General features: G+C 47.1%; 1 protein-coding gene across 1 annotated transcript; it reads right to left on the bottom strand.

Annotated features, from left to right (window-relative positions):
• Positions 1–3,896: 3,896 nt before the first annotated feature.
• LOC144143584 (uncharacterized) lies at positions 3,897–21,619 on the bottom strand. The gene is made up of 3 exons (XM_077675395.1): positions 21,250–21,619; positions 17,130–17,709; positions 3,897–5,768 (listed from the first exon to the last, which is right to left on the bottom strand). Exons 1-3 carry the CDS (start codon positions 21,275–21,277, stop codon positions 5,486–5,488), a joined length of 891 nt encoding a protein of 296 aa, XP_077531521.1. The 5' UTR covers positions 21,278–21,619; the 3' UTR covers positions 3,897–5,485.
• Positions 21,620–21,635: the final 16 nt, after the last annotated feature.

The following is a 21,635-nucleotide window of genomic DNA, read 5'->3' as shown; positions in this document are numbered from 1 at the left end:
GTGAAACTGCAACGCAAACTTGGGCACTTTCCAGTCCGGTAGCCGCACGGCGTTCGCCCACTGTTTGCGGCGTTCTCCATCGCTTGGGAACCTATAAACGGCGGCGATTGCAAACAAAGGATGAATGCACACCAATACTTGTCAGCGGAATGGTGCACTAACCGGTGGAAAGTGACGCCCAATTCCTTGGGTACCGATCGCGACTTGCAGCCTGGCACCGAGCATTGCGGCATTGTTAGAGCGAGCCGCTTCGCAAACCTGCTGCGGCCACACTGAAGACGTGTAACAGTGTAACCGCGCGTTTAGGTTCACGGTCACGCGCTGCAAAACGGCCTTCTACCTGCCTATCAGCTGATTTCCGCCGGCTCGGCGCTGGCAGATGCAGACGACAAGAGAGGCGATACAGGACGAAGGAGGCGGAGAAGGTGCACCGAGAGAGAGAGGCAAAAAGAGTCCGCCAATGGCATGGAGGGCCAATGGTCCGCCATTCGACTTACAGAAATGGCGTTTCCGGCTGCGCTGGGTGTGACGTCAGGGCCTCTCCTAAGCTTTTCTTTCCTCCATGCTTTGTGATAAAAGTAAAAACAGCCCACGGCCCAGGAAGTGACGAAAACGCCTTTGCCACGTGACTTTCCACTGTGACGTCACGACCTCGATCTGTTGTTGGCCGGACAGAGCGTCCCGAAAGGGGAGAATGGAGAAATGATGATGATGATGTTAAAAAGAAAGAGAGGAGTTTCATTGTTGCCGACGTCTGAAACATTTGATTACCTACAAAGAGAAATTTTGATTATTGTTATTAGCATAAATGCAGTTATAAAATGTGGTTTGAAGTTTAAGGAGGTAATTTTTTACGCAATCAGAATCAACCGCCGCAGCCGTGGCATCCGCAGCTTGCTGAGTGCGTCTCGCATGTCGCGTGCTTATCTGCCACAATTTTTGGAGGGAGGGTGCATGTTTTGCGGTTTTATGCTCGGGGCGGAGTTTTAACATGGCTACATTCAGCAACGTCGGGGAGAGGGCCACCACTCCTTGCGGGGTGGTCCCTCTGTTGGTCATGTTCTGAAGTTTTGAAGGGCTGTTCATAGCAAGTAACTTTGCTTCATTGTGGTTTAGGTGTTCACAATGACCCGATGCCTCCAGGCGCCGATTGATTCGTGAGGAATGCCTGGAACATTTGTTCACCATTCACCACATGCAGTTAGTGGTCGTGGCTCACATTGTCAAAGTAGAGTGAACTCAAACGTTCCTTTCTGATGGCCCTGGTGGCCGAGTACGGGGAAGTGTGCACCAAGACATTTTCAGTTTCTAGACGGTGTCATGAGACGTGCCCAGATGAGCATTGTGCTAGGGTAAAAGTCTTTAGCTTCTAGGTATTGTTGGACGACATGCATCATTAGAGAAAGGGGGGAGCTTTGTGGGCTTTCCTGCATGCATGGCTACGGAATAACTATTTCAGTGTTCCATTGGGCTGGTATTGCACTCATTTCCCAATGTTCATTTGTATAGGTATTGATCGTTATTTCACCTTGCTTTGTGCATTTCACTTGTGTGCGCACTCTATCAGCACCTTTCCTCACTGTTTCCACGCTACCAAACCCGATCTCCACCACCTCATTTGGTTCTGTCCCAAATTCTCACAATGTCGCACATTCACACCCCCTACAAATGACCCCTCAATTCCCTCACAGTAATGATGCCTACCTTGATTCACTACGAATGGCAGTCTTGCAAAAGCCAGTCAAGAGCTGCAAGTTTGCTCCCCACACTGGCAAATGTTTCATCATTTGAACAGCATCTAGCTTACATTGAAGAATGTATGGCTAGACCTACATCCGAAGTTTCAAAATATAACTATTAACGTTGCCTACATCATTGTAGGCACAAATCCAGCTTGTCTTCAACTGCCACAGAACCCCACTTCCACCCTACCTCTCTCCGAATAGGCCTATGCTTTCCCTTCCAATAAAAGTATTCCTACACCTCCCCTTCTTGTCCTTGGCCTTCTACCACTCAGAAAAACGTGGTTTACAAGAGCTTACCACTTGCTCGAGCAACATGTGCACCAATTCGATGCCACTCAACAGCTTCCCTGGTAGGCGACGACAAAACGAGCAGATGTCAAAGGTCAAAAGTCACTTGCCTTAGAGTTGAGCCACTTGAGCAAAAGGCGGAGCCTTTTTACCTCGTCGATTGTCATGGTGAGGCTAAGCATAGAAGGCTTCACTAATGCTGTCACTCACCCTGATGGTCTGGAGGGGTCTGTACGCAAGCAAAGATTTTTATGCCATCAAAAAGCATAATAAATGTTTATCGTTTATAAGACCTCTGTCAAGATGTAATCACTATATAGGTAGAATTGAGGAGCCTCCTAAGCTCGTTTCCATCTCGTAAGTCGCAGGATTTACCCGCCGCGGTGGCTCAGTGGCTAAGGCGTTGCGCTGCTGAGCACAAGGTCGCGGGTTCGATTCCCGGCCGCGGCGGCTGCTTTTCTGATGGAGGCGAAAAGCAAAAACGCCCGTGTGTACGAGATTTCGGCGCACGATAAAGATCCCCAGGTGGTCAAAATTAATCCGGAGCCTGCGTCGGCCCGTTAAACCCCACAATCAATCAATCAAGTCGCAGGATTTTAGCTATGTCATCATTGGGAGTGACACCATAGCCCGAGGCGACATCGCTTTTGGATACGAGTTGCTGCCTAGCAATGGTGGCTACACGAAATGCTGGACGCCCATCAGCAATGGGCTAACCTAAAAAATTCAGGGAAGCTTGCTCTCGCACGCAAGACTTCAATGGCAAAGCTTTCATAGGTGATCATTGACAGACAAAAAGTCGAGTTTTAGTATCATTGTGGTGCCGTGGTTGATGTCGGCAGCATGGCATTTCACTGGTCTTATGTTTAGCAAGGGCAGAGTGAGCCTGTCGTTTTATTTGACGTTTTCGTACACCACTTGCAAGCGCGACTTATCACCTCTAGCGGATGCTTTGCACAGCAAGCCTCTTGAAGCGTGGCCTCTTACTCGGCGGTGCAAACTATCCACGGCCAGGCCATGTGGAGTCAAGAGTTGCAACATCTAAGTCACGGCTCTTCTACAGTACAGAGCACGAGCTTGACAACATAAGGACAAACAAACAAGGGGTGTACACTATGTACACTATGACAACAAAAAATAGTCCGAATAAAAGAGCAGTCCGAAAAACCTGAGTGATTAATCCTATGGGACAACTGGCGGTTCCTCGGGAAAGTCCGAAATATCCAGCAAGTCCGAATTTTCGGAGTATGAAAAAACGGTTGGCTACTGAACATCCTTGTTCAGGAAAGTGGACTATGCGCAAATCTGGGCAGTATCAGTGAATGGTCAGTAAAACCACGCTTTAAAAGTGAGAAAACACAGCAAAAACTGCTAGCAGAGCGTCGATCCTGTGTACAAGGCCAGACGCTAGTCGTTGAGACCTGTGTCATCACCCCTACCACACTCGTCACTCTTAGGAACATCTATCTGTACTTCTTACTCAGCATCGCAGGGGGTAAAATTGCACCACCCAGCTACCAGAAAAAGGCGTTCTTACCTAGAAAGCGGCAAGTCTAGAATTGAGCACAGCACCCACAACTCTCAGACATGCACCAGTGTATAACAAAAATATCAAATACGTGAAAAAACAACCCTGGTCTGTCTGCCCTGCTTGCAGATATTCAACTTTGCAAAGCATGCCATTTGCACTCCAACAGTTTACTAAAAAGAACGCCGCCGTAAGGTCAACCATCAAGGGTTCAGTTTATTCAATGAATAAAACATGTACAGAGAGTACAGTCATTAACATAATTGAAAAAATGCGCTAACAAGACGGGACTGAGGGAAGGAAACACAAAACTCAGTCCCGTCTTGTTAGCGCATTTTTTCAATTATGTCAAGAAACCAACTAGCCCCCCAGATAGCTTTGACAGTCATTAAGTTACATGACTAAAACAAATAAAAATATGGGATAAAAATTCACTTGTAAAAGAGTTCTGACTAGTTAAAAGATTGATTGCCATGACTCATGGACAGGTAGATTTGGTTGCTCCCACCTGCGCAGCCAGTTCACTTGCAGACAGACTTTATTCGCACAAATGTAACAGGCAGTGACAAGGCCAGGTGGGGTATGTGAGAACATTTGACGTCACACACACACACACACACATACCTATGTGTACCAACGCATAAAAGCTCTGAAAAAAATTTTAACCAAAACTGCGTGAAAAGAGACTAGATGCACAACATTAATGAAGAGACTGCACTTCCCTTTGATGAAGGTAGCGAGAGATGACACAACTAAAAGATGAAATGAGAAAATCAAAAAGGTGTCTGAAACTGAGCAATGAATAGTTCCCAGAAGACACAAATAAAAGTGAAGACAACTCTTACCACAAAAGACAATCAACAGCAAGAAAGCTAACCAAGAGTGCTTTCTCTAGTCCAAAAAAAAAACAACAACAACAACAAAATGACAAACAAATAGGAACCTTTTTTTTGTAAATGAGAATTGAGAGCGCAAAAGCTGTCGTCACAGGTTAATCACACACTTACATAGAGGGAAAAAAAAGAGGGATAATTTCTCCCTCACAAACTGAACTTGAACAGGCAGCAAAATGACAAACAAATAGGAACTTTTTTTTTTGTAAATGAGAATTGACAGCACAAAAGCTGTCATCACAGGTTAATCACACACTAACATAGAGGGAAAAAAAGAGGGATAATTTCTCCCTCACAAACTGAAACTTGGCCAGACTAGACTGACTATTGCTCATTTGGCAGCATGGTAAAATCTTGCACCAAACAACACAACCTCAGGTACAAACGTAGACACACGGCTGAACTCGCAACAAGCACTTTAGCGCAGCCGTAGAGCAAAAGGCACAACAACGTTAAGAATTTAAAAAATGGCCAGTGGTACAGGCATCTTCTGACCACATGTGAAATCGAGAGGCTAGTGGGAGTGAATTTCTGTAAATACTTATATCACACGGGATGTCCCGCACACAAGCCCACGGCAAAAAATACTGCGGTGCTTAAAGCTGCCCTGACTTTTTCTTTTTTAACACAAACAGTGAATGCGACGCAATGCCAGCCTGTTCCGTCCCATAACAGCCTTGTTTGCCTATTTTAGAAATATACCACTTCCGTACTGAGATAGAAATAAACAAAAAAACACATTTTCTTCTAACTGATTTGCACCAGCTGGTGTCGATGTCTACTTCATTTCAGTACAGAAGTGATCTATTTTTACAACAATCAAACTAGGCCTTTTGGAATTTTTTATGGACCTGCAAGTGTTTTCGTGTCGCACATAATGGTTTTTAATGCCGTGGGTCGTGAATTAGTACCACAGGTATGTGTGATCAGGTGAGTCCCCTTTTAAAGAAGCAAACCCCCGACTGACAATCTGCCCGTAAACACAAACACGGGGGTGTCCCGTGACTGCCGATGTGCCTGTCAACACAAACTCAGGTGCGGCCCGTCTCGATCAGAGGGAGGGCTCCCTGGCGAAGCCCGGCGACCCGCCGCTGTCGCCGCACGTAGTCGTCCTTGTCGAAGTGGCGGAAGCACACGCGGGGGCTCTGGGGGCGGTTGCGCTCGTGGTTGATGGGCAGGCGCTCGTCCCAGACGCGGTGCAGCTCCGGATCCTCCGGCAGCGCAAACAGCCACAGGCCATCCTTGTCGGTGGTGTCCCGCGACTTGCACCCCCGCACGCAGCAGTAGTAGTCGTGCGGGCTCTGCGACTGCCGGCTGGCCAGCGACAGGGAGCAAGAGAACAGCTGACACGCCGCACTTGGAAAGAGCAGTCATAAACGCTTCTGTGCAGAAAACTTTTCCCCCACGTTACAGAGCAGAGTTTTAATCTGAACAGTACGGCAGGTTATCAGTGCTTCGTTCAAGCACGACCCCCAGCTGGACACAAAAACTGACCTTTGCTAAACATTCAAATTAATAACACAACTGAATACAATATGAATTTTTTTTAAGTTAGGAAGCATTAAATGATGTACTAATTGTAATGACGGGCGATGATCAAAGTGCGCTTGCCTTTCTATTGCTTTGAGCGACTGTCCGATGCCTGCATGGGTAGGCACCTCACACTGACAACTGTCATCACCTGACCATGATCGCGCGGCCCCTTGGACTGCTTGTGCTTTGTTCCTTCTCTCACTGACGGCTATTCCCTTTCGGTTACCCTACATTTCTACGGTCTTTATTTCATGACTTACAGCAGCCAGCACTTCAGTGCTACTTCACCTTTCTGCCAACAGATGGTAGGCTAGTGAATTTTCCCTGTGGGCACAAAGTGGAGCAAAAGAGCCAGAAAGCTCAGGACAAAGTATATGAAACCTGGAAGCGCAGGGGAAATGACCAAGGCAATAAAAATTGGAGTGAAAGAATCGGAGACAACGACCTAAAAAGAGAGGATGGACTTAGATCTACAGAATCTGAAAGCACGAGATCACAAGGCAGAAGTTCTTTGATAACACCAAAGGGAGTGCATTGCTTTTTGAAGCCCGGGCGGGTGGCTTGTGGACGAAAACGCTTATCCGCGAGCCGGTGCAGGAAGAACTGTGCGCGCAGGTTGCGGCAGGGAGCCAGAAACCATTGCAATGGAGTGCAAAGGTATCCGTCCTGTCCTCAGTGCGGAAGACATCCAGCTTCTGGAAGCCCTTGGCTTTGAGAGTAACAGAAAAGGGAATTGGACAGCAGTAGAGGCTAGTAAAAGAAGGTTAGAATGTTGGCGGGAAAAGAGCAGAGAAGAGTCTGGGAAGACATGCAAACACAGCAGTCAGACTATACTCGGTGACAACTTAAGAACGGCACCGGAAGTTGCCGCTGTGCCTTATGACCGCAGCCGGATGTTTCCCCGCGCGGCGCAAGTAGGGCGTTACTGGGAATATTTTGAACATGGCGTGAGCCATTCCCATGATTTTTTGGACTTAATATGCTTATAAACGACTCCAGTGACGGCAAACAAACTGCGTGAGACAAGGCAGACGATATCACGCATTCATAGCAAACCCCTTTCAAAACGCGCGCGCACTGACGTCACGGGTCAGGCGCTTTGGCGGAGTGATACACTACATGAGGTGGTGCCGTTCTTGAGTTGTAACCGAGTATACGCCTCGAGATTCGCGATCGCTGTGCCGCCTGCCGCCACTTCTCCGCGGCGTCTGCGGGATTAGCGCTGCGTGGCTGATAGGTGGTCATGCAGTGTTTTGGTTCTCTTTCGCTTCTCTTTGCCTTTCCGCGCACTAAACAACTTGTTAAGGTGACGTCTGTAAGCTAACTGCACGTTTAGGGCGCTTAAAAAAAAAAAAACAGCGGCGTCTTGGTAGAGCGCTCGAACGCCAACAAGAGCTACCCGGGGAGGCGGTTCTGCGCGCTTCTTGGCCGCTCTTGCGGGCGTCGGCGACGGCAGCGGCATATCACCGCTTTCACCTTCAAACACGTCAGCACAAGTGAATTCTATTTATTGTCACCTCGTTTAGACCTGATATTGGCACCGTAAGAGGTTGGTTCGTGTTGCAGCGCAGACAACAAATGCCGCTTTATTTGCTTCGAATGTACGTCGTAGAAAAATATGTAAAAACTTGTACCTTTTATGGGAATATAAGCCACGCGAAAATGTTAAGTACACTCAAAGGCTGTGCATTGTCAGATATGTGCCCACTCATGCCTTATGGTAAGAACCAAGGTATATGTTAATGACCACGGGAAAATGAATGTTCTGCAAGTCAGGAGCAATAAATAGAATAGTCGTACGGGAATAAAAAAAAACCGAGTGCAGATTCTGAAATGCTAAAGACGTTTGTTTGAGCAAGGTAGTATTCACCAGACCAACTAGATGCGAAATGCACTGATATTTCGCTAGACATGGGGGGGGGGGGGGGGGGAGAGGGTGAGGAGGAGGACGCTCAACTGTCGTTGTTTACAAATGCGGAGCGTAATCAACAAATGAACGTTTTATTAATCACACACACAAGCTGCGTGTTCACTTTTCGTTTGTTTTTCGCCTTCAACGAACGGCTGATCATTCGGCGAACGCATTTTTTGAAGAATACAGGGTAAGCAGTTCACAAGAAATACGAGGTGTCGTTGAAAGAGTTGATTGATTGATTGATTGCAAGGTTTAACGCGCCGACGCAACGGAGACGATGAGGCACGCCGTAGTGGAGGGCTCCGGATTAATTTTGACACCTGGAGATCCTTAATGTGCGCCGAAATCTCGTACACACGGGCTCGTTGGAAGAGTGTCGTATCTGATAAGGGTCTCTGATTTCGGTTTATGCTAGATTCTGTAGTCTCCCAGTGTCATATGACGATGTTCCGAAGAAGAGTTTGGTCGCGGACGCGGATTACTCTATAAGCCCGTCTTCGCGCTTCTCGTGGAGGATAAATGTAACAGATGAATCTTAGAGAGCGCTCACGTCGGGACAAGACAACCCAGCATTAAATTTGCCGTCGTGTGCTGACTCCGGAGTGTAATTTTGCATTATCCATCGTACTTCTTTGGTACAATGTTTGCGAAATTTACGCCGCATTGGCTTGTTCAGGGTACTGACCAATATCTGATATGTGATATTGGCAGGCGTAACTTGCGTGCTGTCAGGTATGAGTGCTCCGCTGGATTTTGTAGTGCACAAAGTCGATTTACATCATAGTGTGTATGGCCGCAACATGACCATCGGAGGAAACACTGCTTACGGAGACACTGCCACTAAATTTCAGGGCAGCGGAATTGCAATCAGCTGCATGAAAATGCTGGCTTCGGGACGCCGGCCTGTGACACACGCCCGGCGCTCATATAGATCTTTCTAAGATCGCGTCATAAACGTTTATACTCTCGTGAACACACCAGGCTTGCAAACAGAGTGCCTGCTCCACGTTATTCGGTATTTCGAACGCGGACAAACGGTAAATCGATGTCTTGAACGAGCCCCAAAAGCAACGGCGACAGGGGGGAGCGGGCCGGGGACTCCCGCGCCTGCTTTCGAAACGGGCCGCTAGGGGGATTTCAGTGGCGCCCCTACAGGCCGCGCTCGAGGCGTATAGCACAAAAATTCCCTAAAGTTTTTTTTCTTTCTTTTTTGGGGAGGTGATTACACAGTGGCATTATGGTGCAACACCACTCCGTTGCAAAGGGGACGCCACTAAGCAATATCATCAGCAGCAGCATCACCACCCCATGCTTGCCCCAGCGCAAGGGGCCAACCGCAGACCAGCTTCTGATACATGAGGCCTGTAGGGGGTTTCGCAACAGGTACGTATCGAGTATCATACCCCTGTCACACGGCAAATCTAATGTCATTCAAAGTGAACGACATTAGCTGTTAATGACATTCGGCTCGGCCGTGCGGGTCTACACGGCGAAACAAATGTCACTTAAAACCACCGATTTAGATAACATCAGTAGACATCACAAGCCGAGACAAGTCTGCAAAAAATCCGGATTCGGCTAACGCGTGCACTGGGGACGAGATTTTCTTTTTTGTTAGTACTTGTTTATCCTTCTTTATTTGAACAACACAAAGAAGAAAATATAAGTTTACTGACAGTTCTAGGAAACAATATTCTCTGGTTTGTTACTGAATTTTTCTGTCTAGGGACGCGCTACTGCTCTTGAGGCTACTCATTTGGCCACTAACTGAGGTCTGGGAGCTCAGTTAGCCGCTAAATGTCATTCGCCTCTCAAATGTCATTCGGTATTCTTGTGTAGCACCGAATTAATGTCGTTTAGAGCGAATGACATTTGCTCTAAATGTCATTAGATCTGCCGTGTGACAGGGGTATCACTCTGGTTCCAGGGAGGTCTCCCAAGGCCATCCCACTACACATGTAAACTCGTGCACAGCCACAAACGCAGACGGAATTGAGGCTTCCACATTGTTGGCCTAACAAACGGGTGGTTGCAGAGCAGTGTGCAGCATATATCTGCAAGTTAGCCACACCATCTTGGAAGGTGATTTTACTGATTGTGGTGTTTAACGCACCGAAGCTGCACAAAGGCTATAAGGCGCGCTGTAGTGGAGGGTTCTCCCAGATTAAGATTGACCACTTAGGAATCTTTGATGTGCGCAATAATCTCGAACACACGGGCGTTTTCGCTTTTCGCCTCCATCAGAAAAGCAGCCACCGTGGCTGGGACAAAACCCGCATCCTTGGGCTCAGCAGCACACCGCCTTAGCCACTAAGTCACTGCGGCAGGTTATCTTAGAATATGAAGCATGCGTGTTCCAAAAAGTATGCATCATTTGGCTGAAATGAACTGAATCGTAATCTACATTGTTCTAATGTGCAGAGCTCAGGCAGTGATTTGAACTGGTCGATTCGTAAGTACAAAGATCTGCTCCTCACATTGAAGAGGCAAGAAGTGAGGAGGGCGCTTGCGTGTGCATCCAATACCTTCGAGAAAGGGTTTGCTAATTGTGCGGTAGCATGCAATTTCTCTTGTACGATTCAAGCTACGCTACACCAATGTCTGTCTTGGAGCGGACTCAATGACTACGTCTCCTAGAAGCAACTGAATGCATTATGGACCACACTGAGGTGAAAGTAAGGGCAAGCTTGCACTAATTGCATCCGCACATGAACTTCGGGGTGCCCTGAACTGTTGGGACACACATTTTAGGAGAATGAAACCTGTTGATGAACGTTTAAAAGCCATTCTGGCCACGGTAACTGACACTTTCAGTGAGCCTCCAAGCCCACAGTGGCCACTGGCCCAGCTTTCCAAACACCAAGCATGCATGGAGGTATCACTCCCAACAGAAAGTAGGGCACCAATGAGAAACAAACAGGAAAGAGAAAAAGGTGGCCTGGCATGAGCTACGGGTGACAAACTGAAGCTCACTGTAAAAGAAAAAGTTGTACTACCCTGTGCCCCGTTTTTCTGTGACATGTGGTTAGGTTACTGTTAGATAACTACGGGCCTGTTGCACCACATCCACCATCAGTCAACGTTTTGTACACCCTGCCTCTAGCTACCCCATTCCACTCTGGCGCAGTAGACCGCCTCATTCAACCTTTGCACCCATTTCGCATTTTCTCAAATTTTCAGGTTTCACACCCCTCCAGCTATACCCAGGCTACGAGGATGCCCCGGTGAAGGGCTACAGGTTATTTTAAAGGGACACTGAAGTGAATTTGTCAAGCTCCCGTTTTTGCTTGCACTGCGTAGACTGGCTCAAATTAGCACACTTTTCATCGTTTATCCGGTTGACAAATCGGTAATTATTTTACAAAGCGCGAAAGAAGAAAAACTACCATGCGCGGTTTGCGGCGGCCGCACCAACTAAGCTGTGACGTTGAGAGGAGGGGGCACCGTAATTGGACGATGCCCAAGGTGAGCAACCAAACAAGTTTCGGTTTCGGTTCTGTAAAACACAACCGGTGGCGTTGTTGGATGGGCATTTTCAATAACTCAGTAATCATCGTACCGCGCTTCTGCCATGTTGTCAGCTGTAAAAATGCATAAAGATAAGCCTCCCAGGACGGCTTGGAATCGTAGCATTCACTAGCCGAGGCCTACGCAGTGCATGGACGCCCTCCGCGTACCCGCAGACGCCCAAATGTCATGCGCTTTTCCCCCATATTTGGAGCTTGCCTCACTCATGCCTGTACCGTAAAAAGCGTGTTCGCACCAGGCCAAGGGTCTGTTCATTCTGGCCTGTGCCCACTGCCCGCAAGCAGTCGGTGCTTATGGCAACAGCACGCCAACGAGAACTCGCTAGCGCACCAGTGCCAGCCTGCGCGTGTTCTGTGAACTAGTTCGTGGAGCCATGAACGTTGCGGCCGAAAAAAAGGTGAACTCAATGTAGAAAACATCGGCAGAAAACGAAAAAGTTAACTTACAAAAAAAAAAAAAAAAAAAAGAAAAAAAAAAAGAAAGCACGTACCCGCGGGGATTCGAACTCGTGACTTGCAAAATACTCGCATACCTAGCGCCCCAGACAACTAGGCTACGGGGGCGGGCTCTGCTGCCCCTGGTAATATAGAGTATATATTGCACAACCAGTTTACACTTTTATTTAGTTTTGCAATTTCAAGTAGCTCAGGTGACTATTTGTTGTATTGCGCTCGTGCAGTAAGCGTCCCCCGAGTTTCCACAACAGCTCACGTCTAGCAATTGCATTTCGTAGACGGAAAAGCGTTCGCAGGTGCGTAGTCGTGCTGCTGACCGCTGTGCTTGTTCGCCCAGCGCAAAAAAAAAAAGTGCTTCCCGCACCCTAGTTTTACGCTGTACGGTAAAAATATCAGTTGATTTTATTTCCTTAGTGCCTATATTGACTTCGCTGACTCTTCTCCCGCCTTCAAGAGGCCTTATATTTTCCTACTGGCGTACCAGTCACCGAAGCGTCGCATGCGCGCTTGTGTGAAGCCACCTTGACTTGGAGCTAGATACACTGTACAAACTAACCAAGTAAAGAAAGGCAGATTCTTCCATTCACAAACGTGTCCTGGCTTCGTTTCAACTGAGCGAACGAATTGCGACGACCCGTCGGCGGCCGGCGGACGAAACGCTGGGCCGACTGACTCTGTCTGGAGGCCGGGGAGCCGTGCAGTAACGCGGCCAATTGCCAGCTCATCCCCTCCTGACGTCACACGAAAACGCCGCAGAAAATGGGCGAGCGTAAAGAGAGGAGGAAAGCATTTTCGAATTAATTTTTCTACTAAATAAAATCGCGTAAACGCGCCCAGGGTGGTCGAAACATGGCCTGGGGACTCCGGACTACAATTTGCGCAAGTAATCCCGCAATGTTTACATATCACTTCAGTGTCCCTTTAAACCGTAAGCGAAGAGCCTTTAGCGTGCGCCAAAATATTGACACAAAAGCGTTTGTTTTCCATTCACATCAATAAAATGGACATATTCTCCATGTAACATTACTGCAGCCAACACCCCACAGCTTTCTCTGTAAAGCCAGTGAGGGTACAGCTCAGTTTTCAGCAGTAACTAGTTACTAGTACCACATTACCGGTAACTAGTTACTTTTTTCTGTAACTACTTATTTTTAGGTTAGAGGAACTTGTAACTGTAACAGTGTTACATTTTTACACAGTAACTGAACATACCGCTACAGTTACTTCATTTTTTTAAAACGATATTATCCAACAGCAACTCTCGTTAAAGGGCGACGAACAGTTCGGGCTTTCAACTTTTTCAGACTTTTCTCGCTGGGTGGGCACCTAATATCGCACTTGCTGTCTTGAATAAAGTTTATTCAACCAATTTCTTCTTTTCAATATACTCTCTACGTTTCCCCTTTCCACAACACGGCTCCCTTCGCAGCTTAGGGGAGGAAATCACTGAGAGCTAGGATTATATCTTCCCTGCTGAAGATCGAGCTCGGTCTTTAGGGTGATTTCTCAAAACTTTTCCTTCATCTTGAGTCAAGCGGAAACATGGAAAAAACAGGAAGCTGGCACTTATACCTCCGACAACAGGAAGCCTTTAAAATGCAAACTTTGACAAACAACTCTATACTCGGTTACAACTAAAGAACGGCACCACCTCATGTGGTGTATCACTCTGTCAAAGCGCCGGACCCGTGATGTCAGTGCATGCGCGTTTTGAAAGGGGTTTGCTGTGAATGCGTGATATCGCCTGCCTTGTCTCACGCAGTTTGTTTGTCGCCACTGGAGTCGTTTATAAGCATATTAAGTCCAAAAAATCACGGGAACGGCTCACGCCATGTTCAAAATATTCCCAGTAACGCCCTACTTGCGCCGCGCGGAGAAACATCCGGCTACGGTGATAAGGCACAGCAGCCACTTCTGGTGCCGTTCTTAAGATGTCACAGAGTATAGACATCTAAATTCCCCTGACACCAACGGTGTATTAACCAAAATTGGCCTCGTACCAGCTCACTTAGCTGAAAACGTCGTCGAAAGACCATGGTCTTCTGCCGCGCCTGCCCCGTAAATGACACTCTTCTGTTTCCCGCCGACCTCTCACACTCTTCCTCCCCCACGATAAACATGGTTTTGCTCAAATCAATTCAATGTTGCCGCATTCCACTGCTTGCGCGCCATCTACTGGAACTTTTTGTTACTGCTGGACTTCTTGGAATGCCGCCATGGGGCAGGGGGTGGCTGCGAGCGCTTCGTATTTCTAGGTCAAACCATTTTTCCAGGGCGCACTGTATTTACTTCCTATCACAAAAATCAAGCAGCCATGACGTTTACTTATAACAACGCTGCAAATATTACTTGTGTGTTGATGTTGTGCTTCAAGTATTCCTGAAGTTTTCTTTTTGCCCAACAACATTGACAAGTATGAACATTGCTGCCAGATTTAGTAGTCTGGAAATGTTTTGCCTATTTAAACGTCACGTTCAAGAATTCTTTTAACTTCTGTCTGGGCGACTGAATCGAGAGACAGACACACAGACAGACCAAAATTTTAGCGTAAGTAGCCCAAGAAACACTTGGTAAAACGGAAGATTGGACAAAATGGTAGAACATTAAAGGGAAAACCAGCGCAAAACGACGACGTACAAGGAGGAGGTAACAACCGGTATCAGCGCTGTGTCTGTTCTTTGTGTGTCATTGTTTTGCACTGGTTTTCCTTTTATTCAAGAACGACAATCAGGGCCATAGCCCGAAATTTTTTTCGGAGGGGGTTATGGTTTATTGCAAGGGAAGATATCTGCCGAAAGAAGCACTAAGTCTGGCTCACATGCTGCCTGGAAAAAATTTCGGAGGGGGTTCAAATCCCCAAACCCTTTCTCTGGCTACATCCACGAAGACTTTAGTCTTTAAGAGGCGATGCAACAAAACGAGGCATACACAACACTTGTTGGAGTGGCAATGGGCTTAAAGGAGCCATGAAGACAAAATACAAGTTTATTTTATTCTAAACATTTCTTGTTTATAGTGCCCCCAGCGGTTGTCCGGACGCAAACGATGCTTTATTCAGGGAAAAATAATTCAATTTAGGTTAACATTTTGATTTTCCCGCTAAATTGTGCGTTTTCCTCGACTGCAATTACATCACAGGAACCGACCGCTTTGCAGCCGATTGCGGCACAGCCGGACTCTACTCTCTTCCTTCCGCGCGGAGCCTCGTTTACTGTTAGCCAACCTGGATGGCGCCACCATACCGTGGCAAGCCGTTCCCTGCCTTTGGTTTGTTTTTGTTCAGGGAGAAAATGCTCACTTCGTGAAACGAGTGCTCGCTCGACCAATATGGTCACGTACTTGCGTCAATTGGACGGTGTCGTCTGAGACAAACCCAAAGCCCCATAGTCCTGTGCAGCTAAACCAAGCATAGTGCGCGCAGTACCAGCAGCAGTACGCATCGGTACTTCTATGGTTACGCGTGATTTTGTAACTTCCATGGTTCGTCCCACAATTATTGCTGCTTTAAAAAGATTGTGCCCTAAATTGAGGCGCAAATAGCTCATTCGGCAAAGCTTATAAGCTCTGCCTAATTTGCGTTTGCTTTCGCCGGCCTCCGCCAATCGCAGAGCTGGCTCGAATGACATCATAGGTTCTGTTGCGGGAAATGAGCTAGTGGGTCGCATGACCATTCCTTTTTTTCCTAATTATGTAGCTTATTTGAGCGAAGTTTACGTTAAAAGTGTTGTCAGTATGATTCTAACGAGGCAATCTTTTGAATGAACCAAACTTGTGTTTTCTCTTCATGGCTCCTTTAAGTGTGCCCCCTTTTAGTTTGTCTGGGGTTCTATCAGTGCAATTTGACTACCTGCATGCCTTCGTAAATTTCTATAAATCAACTGTACTATTTACTTGGATTTATACAGTAGTGCAAAAGTAACGACGTTACATCCCTAGTAACTGTAACACTGTTGCTTTTTACTGGTAACGTTGCCCATGACTGGTACAGCTACAGCTGCAAGCTTCACCGAGGATTGACAACTACCATGCCGTTGGTTGTAACTACATGGGCCTCAAGTGGAGATGTTGGGCTCACACAATTTTCGCACATCAGCTATGTCGTGCTATGACTGAGAGCCACTGCAATTTGAAATTACAAATAGCGCCAGAGGGACTGTGGGCTGTGGGGAGGACTTCTCGTAATAATCACCTCCAAGATCTATATCTGTGTTCTGCAACTCCCTTCAAACATGCACAGTCGAAAGCCACTCCAAAACAAGTTTTTGCAGACTGCCATTAAAGCAGAAAGAACATGGAATGGTCAAATGAATCCCTACAGTGACATCTTTCATCCCGATTAGGAATTACTGCTCAGCCTAATGTATCCAGCGGAAACTCAGCTTTGCCAGAGGCTCCAGAAACAGGCCTGTCAATGGCAAATTTTGCGGGTAAAAATTGCTATTACATTTTATGCAGTGAATAGTAAGAGCGGGTAGTAATATTGTCATGGGGATGCAAGCTGAAGCCTGATACAATATTTGTGCTTTAAACCAAACAAATGACACTTGTGGCACAAACATTTCAGGTATGAATGGCTTAATTACGCCTATGTTTACTACTGAAGCAGGTCACAGGCTTAAACAGTCAACCGAGAGTGAGAGACCAATTCGACAACCCTCGCTATTGCAAAGGCCTTCTTTATGTCCATAACGCCCTAAAAGTGATTCGAAAAAAAAAAAAAAAAAAAAAAAAACCACCTGAAAGGAGCAGTGAATGGTTCTTAATCCACCACACAGTAGCCTTGCATGTGATGTTCCATTTCGAGAAAGGCAGAAGCCAGGCATTTCCAGTGGGCTGCAGAAAGTTAAACATGTTGATATGCCGCACTGTCCTCTAGACTGTTCTAAAAGATACCAAACCATCCTTCTTTACTAAAAGAATAAGTACAACTGAGCCAAATGAACATTTTACAGAAAAAAAAAGAAAATCACGCATCTTGCAAAAAATTTTGGCACTACTGGAGCTCGAACCCCGGTTGGACGACAACCACTCTGGTTGTTCGTGCCAAACCGCACGATTCGACCCCTAGCCTCTGAGGCCAGTTGCTCAAAATCACAGAAAGAATGTGTTGCAAGCGAAACAATAGACGGCACTGGTTGCGTGCAAAAAGTGCTGGGCTAGTGAAATCTCGCTCCTTCCGTAAGGGCCGACCGAACAAGTAGCAGGAGAACGCTCGAAATCTGCCACAACTGCAAAACAACTTACGGGCTGGTAGTTGGCATGACGACCGGCACACCATTCCATAAATTCATCGTCACCGGGGTCGACCTGACTGCGGCCACCTGTGATGGGGCGACCTGAGATGGGACGACCTGTGCAGGAGGAGTCCCCGAGGATGTCTGGCCAGAGGTCTCTGCTGGACCACTGCCGTTTGTGGCAGCCGGTGTAGTGGTGGCCGGTGTAGTGGCGGTTGGCGTAGCGGCAGCCGGACTACTTCCATTTGCAGTAGCCAGCACAGCGGCGTGTGACTTGCTGGGTCTTCCACGTGGTCGCCGTGGTGTGTTCGCTTCTGGTGGCTTCGCGCTGTCCTTTCGGGGCCGACCAACAGGTCTCTTGATGGCTCCCGGCTCCTTCGGCGTCTTCTCCTTCCGAGCCACCTTTCGCCGGCCAGCCTTCTCATCAGGGTCGTCAACTTCCTTCGAAGATGACGAGGACCCTTGTCGGCTCAGCCAGCTAGCCTTCCCCTGCTTCTTGTGGCGCTCAAAACTGAAGTCCGGGTCGTCATCCGAGCAGTCCGAGTGGCTGTCAAGCACGTCTTTCATCTGCTCACTTGTCAGCTTCATTGCTGGAAAGAAAGGAAGGGGCGTTGCAATCACAACACTGCTGTCTTCACAATGAATTCAAACTCGGGGGTTTAACGTGTCGAAGCTGCCCCTGGGCTATGAGGCAGGCCGTAGTGAAGGGCGCCGGATTAACCCAGGTATCTCTAATGTGTGCCGAGATCTCAACAAACGCGCGTTTTCGCATTTATCTGAAAAGCATCCACCGCGGCTGGGATCAAACCCACGTCGTTGGGCTTAGCAACACAACGCCTCAGCCACTGGCCCACCGCGGATAGCCTGTCTTCACTATTACAGTTACACCCTTTCAGCCCTGAATTTTTTAATTTCAAGCAAAACAACATTTTCTGTGCGTTTTCCTAAATTTTAGGGTCCCATATGCCCACAAACAAAAAACAGAGCTGGAAGTGCAAGTATTAACAGATTAATTAGGACATCTGGCAATTTAAAATTGTGTGTTGAGCAGAGGCATCACTTCTGCATATTTTCCTAAAGGTCATGACTACATGAACCTACAAACAAAACAAAAAGAGCTTCGTAATGCACGTACTTCTAGATTTACAAGCTTGGGAATAAAACTCGGACCGCCATTTTTGTCAGCATCAATGTCAATTTTTCCACCAGAATTGTTCTTTGTAGCATAAAGCTCCACTAAAATTAAACAAAAGTGATATCTATCACAATAGGCATCAATGAAGAACAATTCCCCCCAAAAAACTAGCAGTTTTGGTTTCTCTCTCTAAGCGCTAGAGGAACTTTTATGTGGTGGCGTCATCCTCCATGGGTGGCGTCAATCTACACCAGGGCGGAAAGGGTTATACAGGGTGTTGCGACGATAACTGGAACACTTTAAAAAATTTTCCTGAGCGATCCGCCGCTCTGTTCGCGCTCAAACTTCACACAAAGGTCGCATTTTGTGGTCTATTTTGTTTGACACCGGGAACAACAACGGTACTTACCTGTTTATTCTGAAAATAAATAAAAACGATTTTCGCCTATGGGAAAATGGCCGCTGATTTGGACGTTCGAGCCAGCGCAAGTTGATCTTGGAACGACGGAACCACCTGCAGAGTGAAACGCATGTTTGGGATTCACGTACGGAGCCAAATGGTGCAGCAGACGATCAGAAAATGCACCCAGAAATGAGCTAACAGACGATCAGAAAAGCCGGTTTTCGGGCTCGCACGTCCAAATCGCCGCCATTTTCCCATAGGCGAAAATCGTTTTTATTTATTTTCAGAATAAACAGGTAACTACCGTTGTTGTTCCCGGTGTCAAACAAAATAGACCACAAAATGCGACCTTTGTGTGAAGTTTGAGCGTGAACAGAGCGGCGGATCGCTCAGGAAAAATTTTTAAAGTGTTCCAGTTATCGTCGCAACACACTGTATCCGCTCTTTCCAGCCCCTACAGGTGGCGCTGCGGAAAACCGCAATGGCGGATGAGACGGTGATCGGGCCCCCTTAGCAACATGCGTGCCAGCACCAGTAGCGGGCTGAAAGCCCATTGCTCCACTTGAAACAACTACTTTCTTGAAAAAAAAAAAAAAAATGCATGCATACGTTGCTGATCGCGAGACAACATTCGATTCGTTTCAGGGTGTCTGCTGCGGTGTAAAAAGCGCTGTGTGCGAGGCAATCCGCTGTGCATGGCTCAGGCCGCACGGAAGTGGTTTGAGAACAACCCCACCTTATTGGGCAAACAACCTGCTACAGAATGTGCAACGCTAAGTTTTGGGACATTATTGCAGTGTACGCCCATCAGTGTACGTTTTACTTTAGGCGTGTTCATTTCCGTGCGTACACACTAAGCAGAAGACCGTGCGCACCATGCGCGGGCGATATGTACGTATTGCTGTGTTTTGCTTGTGTGTAGTAAAACCTAGTTACGACATTGAGTAGTCAAACGGCGAAAAAGAGGCTCCCATTACGTCGTATCAAGTGGTGTACAAACGAACGTGTTAGCATTGTATGAAAAAAAAAATATTGTAAGCCCACGTATTTACGCGTGCATGTAGCATACACTGGTGTGTGATATTGAAGCGTACACTGTTAAACTACAGGCAGTACTTTACAGGTGTGCTTCTGGATTGTGATAACTAATTTACGTTAAAAACTAATTTACGGCTGAAATTACGATCTGTTGATTTGACTGCCGGTAAGATTTTTAAGTGCGTCGATCCTTATTACCAAAATAAAAACGGGGGCTACCAAATGCATTCAAGAGCTCGCATTTGAACTACCAGACTCAGTTACAGTATTGTCATTTCCAAAACATCTCGCTTCGACACACTTATTTCGATATTCAATGATTAATCATTAAACACATCCCCACATTTGCTTCTCGCCTTCACGTACAAAAAGTTTTAAGTTGTTTCTTTATTGAAATAAAAGCAAGCGGATTGGACAGCCTCTGCTGCTTACATGTTTGGAAGCAGTGGAATTGAGCCAATTTAACAACAGATAAGCGAAGATCGGTTGACATATTATGCGGCAGTGAATGTAAATATTACCCGAAAAAGACGATCACAAGGTTATACAAAACGCCCTGCAAAATCAGCGTCCTCACCGCAAATAACTATTAAATGTGGCAGCCGTAATTCAGAAAAGAATAATTAAGGCCCCACGTACGCACGCGTGGGTCCGAATGACTTCCATTTTTCTTCGCAGCAGACACCAATGAGTCCCAAAACTCTTTCGTTTACATGCAGCTTATATAACTTTAAGAAAGTTGAGAGAATATGAACGCTCGTTCAGTCTATATGTTCGAGTACTAGTAATACGTGCAATTACAATTTTTCTTTCACTTCTGCGAGCCCGCACGGATGCCGCCGGTCGCCTCCGCCGGAGCGACCGGTCCGCCGATCACCATCTCCCGGCTTCGGACAAATTCCGCGCGGCGTCACTAGCGTCGCTGGAAAGAGCGAATAACGGGTTAAGTCATGGTGTCACACTGCTGCTGTCATGAGGGAAAAGAACTACTGATCATCTGCTTTGGGCACGCGGATCTGAACTCAACGGTTCTTTACGCTTTACTTAGTCAAAGCAACAGAGGTGCGCGTCGTTACAGAGTGTGTGTGTGTGTGTGTGTGTGCGTGTGTGGGGGGGGGGGGGGGGGGGGGGGGCGGAGTGTGAATCTTGTCGGAATACACCAAACGAAACTCGCTTGCTGGTTTCGAGGATACCTGCGGTGGCAAATGTTCCCGCAAAGTTGTTTGCGAATCGCGGTTCATCGGTAGAGCCAAAAAACAAAAATATGCTTTAGTTCGAATGCTGGGCACATCGCTTTTTTTTTTTTTTTTTTTTAACCCTGTGCCCTTTTTGAAACGCCATTTGCAGTTTTGCTCTATGATAGACTACGAATCAAGAATGCTCGCAGTACGGCAGACGCAGCAGCAACGACAAACGCGCTAACGCCAGGTAGGGGACCGAGGCGTCACCAGACTAAACACAGCCGCTTAAGTTACGCACCGTTTAATCCTCAGCGAACACTTGCAAATACTTTACCAGCCAGAATGACACAAGTGCATCGCTCGGTTTACGCACCACTGGATCTTCGGGGCCTGTCAGACATCGTCTCGTAGCTAGGCGGTCGGCGCAGAGAGCAGCAGCGAAGCGCCTTGGTCAGGGTCGCGGAAAGATGGTTCTGCACTGCCGAGTTTGTGCGCACACTTTGCAGCGCTGTCAAGCAGCAGAAGCTGACAACCAGCAGAAGTAGCAGCAGCGATTCCAAACAGCAGGCAAAATGGCGCCAGCGCGCGCGTCAGCAAAAAACATGGAGGAATGCAACAAAAAAAAATGCAAAACATTTTTTCAGGGTTGCCAACCCTTGTCTTGGGTTTTGGTTGCGTTTCCTTGTGTTCAATGCAAGCTGAAATAAAGAACAGAAGAAATTTCAAAACCTGCATACTTTGAGCAGCGCAAGGCGCCTC

The sequence above is a fragment of the Haemaphysalis longicornis genome, unplaced genomic scaffold, assembly GCF_048455015.1.
Source record: "Haemaphysalis longicornis isolate Haplotype H1 unplaced genomic scaffold, Haemaphysalis longicornis Haplotype H1 scaffold_1, whole genome shotgun sequence".
Classification (NCBI taxonomy): domain Eukaryota; kingdom Metazoa; phylum Arthropoda; class Arachnida; order Ixodida; family Ixodidae; genus Haemaphysalis; species Haemaphysalis longicornis.
Note: the sequence above shows the minus strand (reverse complement) of the source record. Positions and strands in the feature narration are given on the sequence as shown.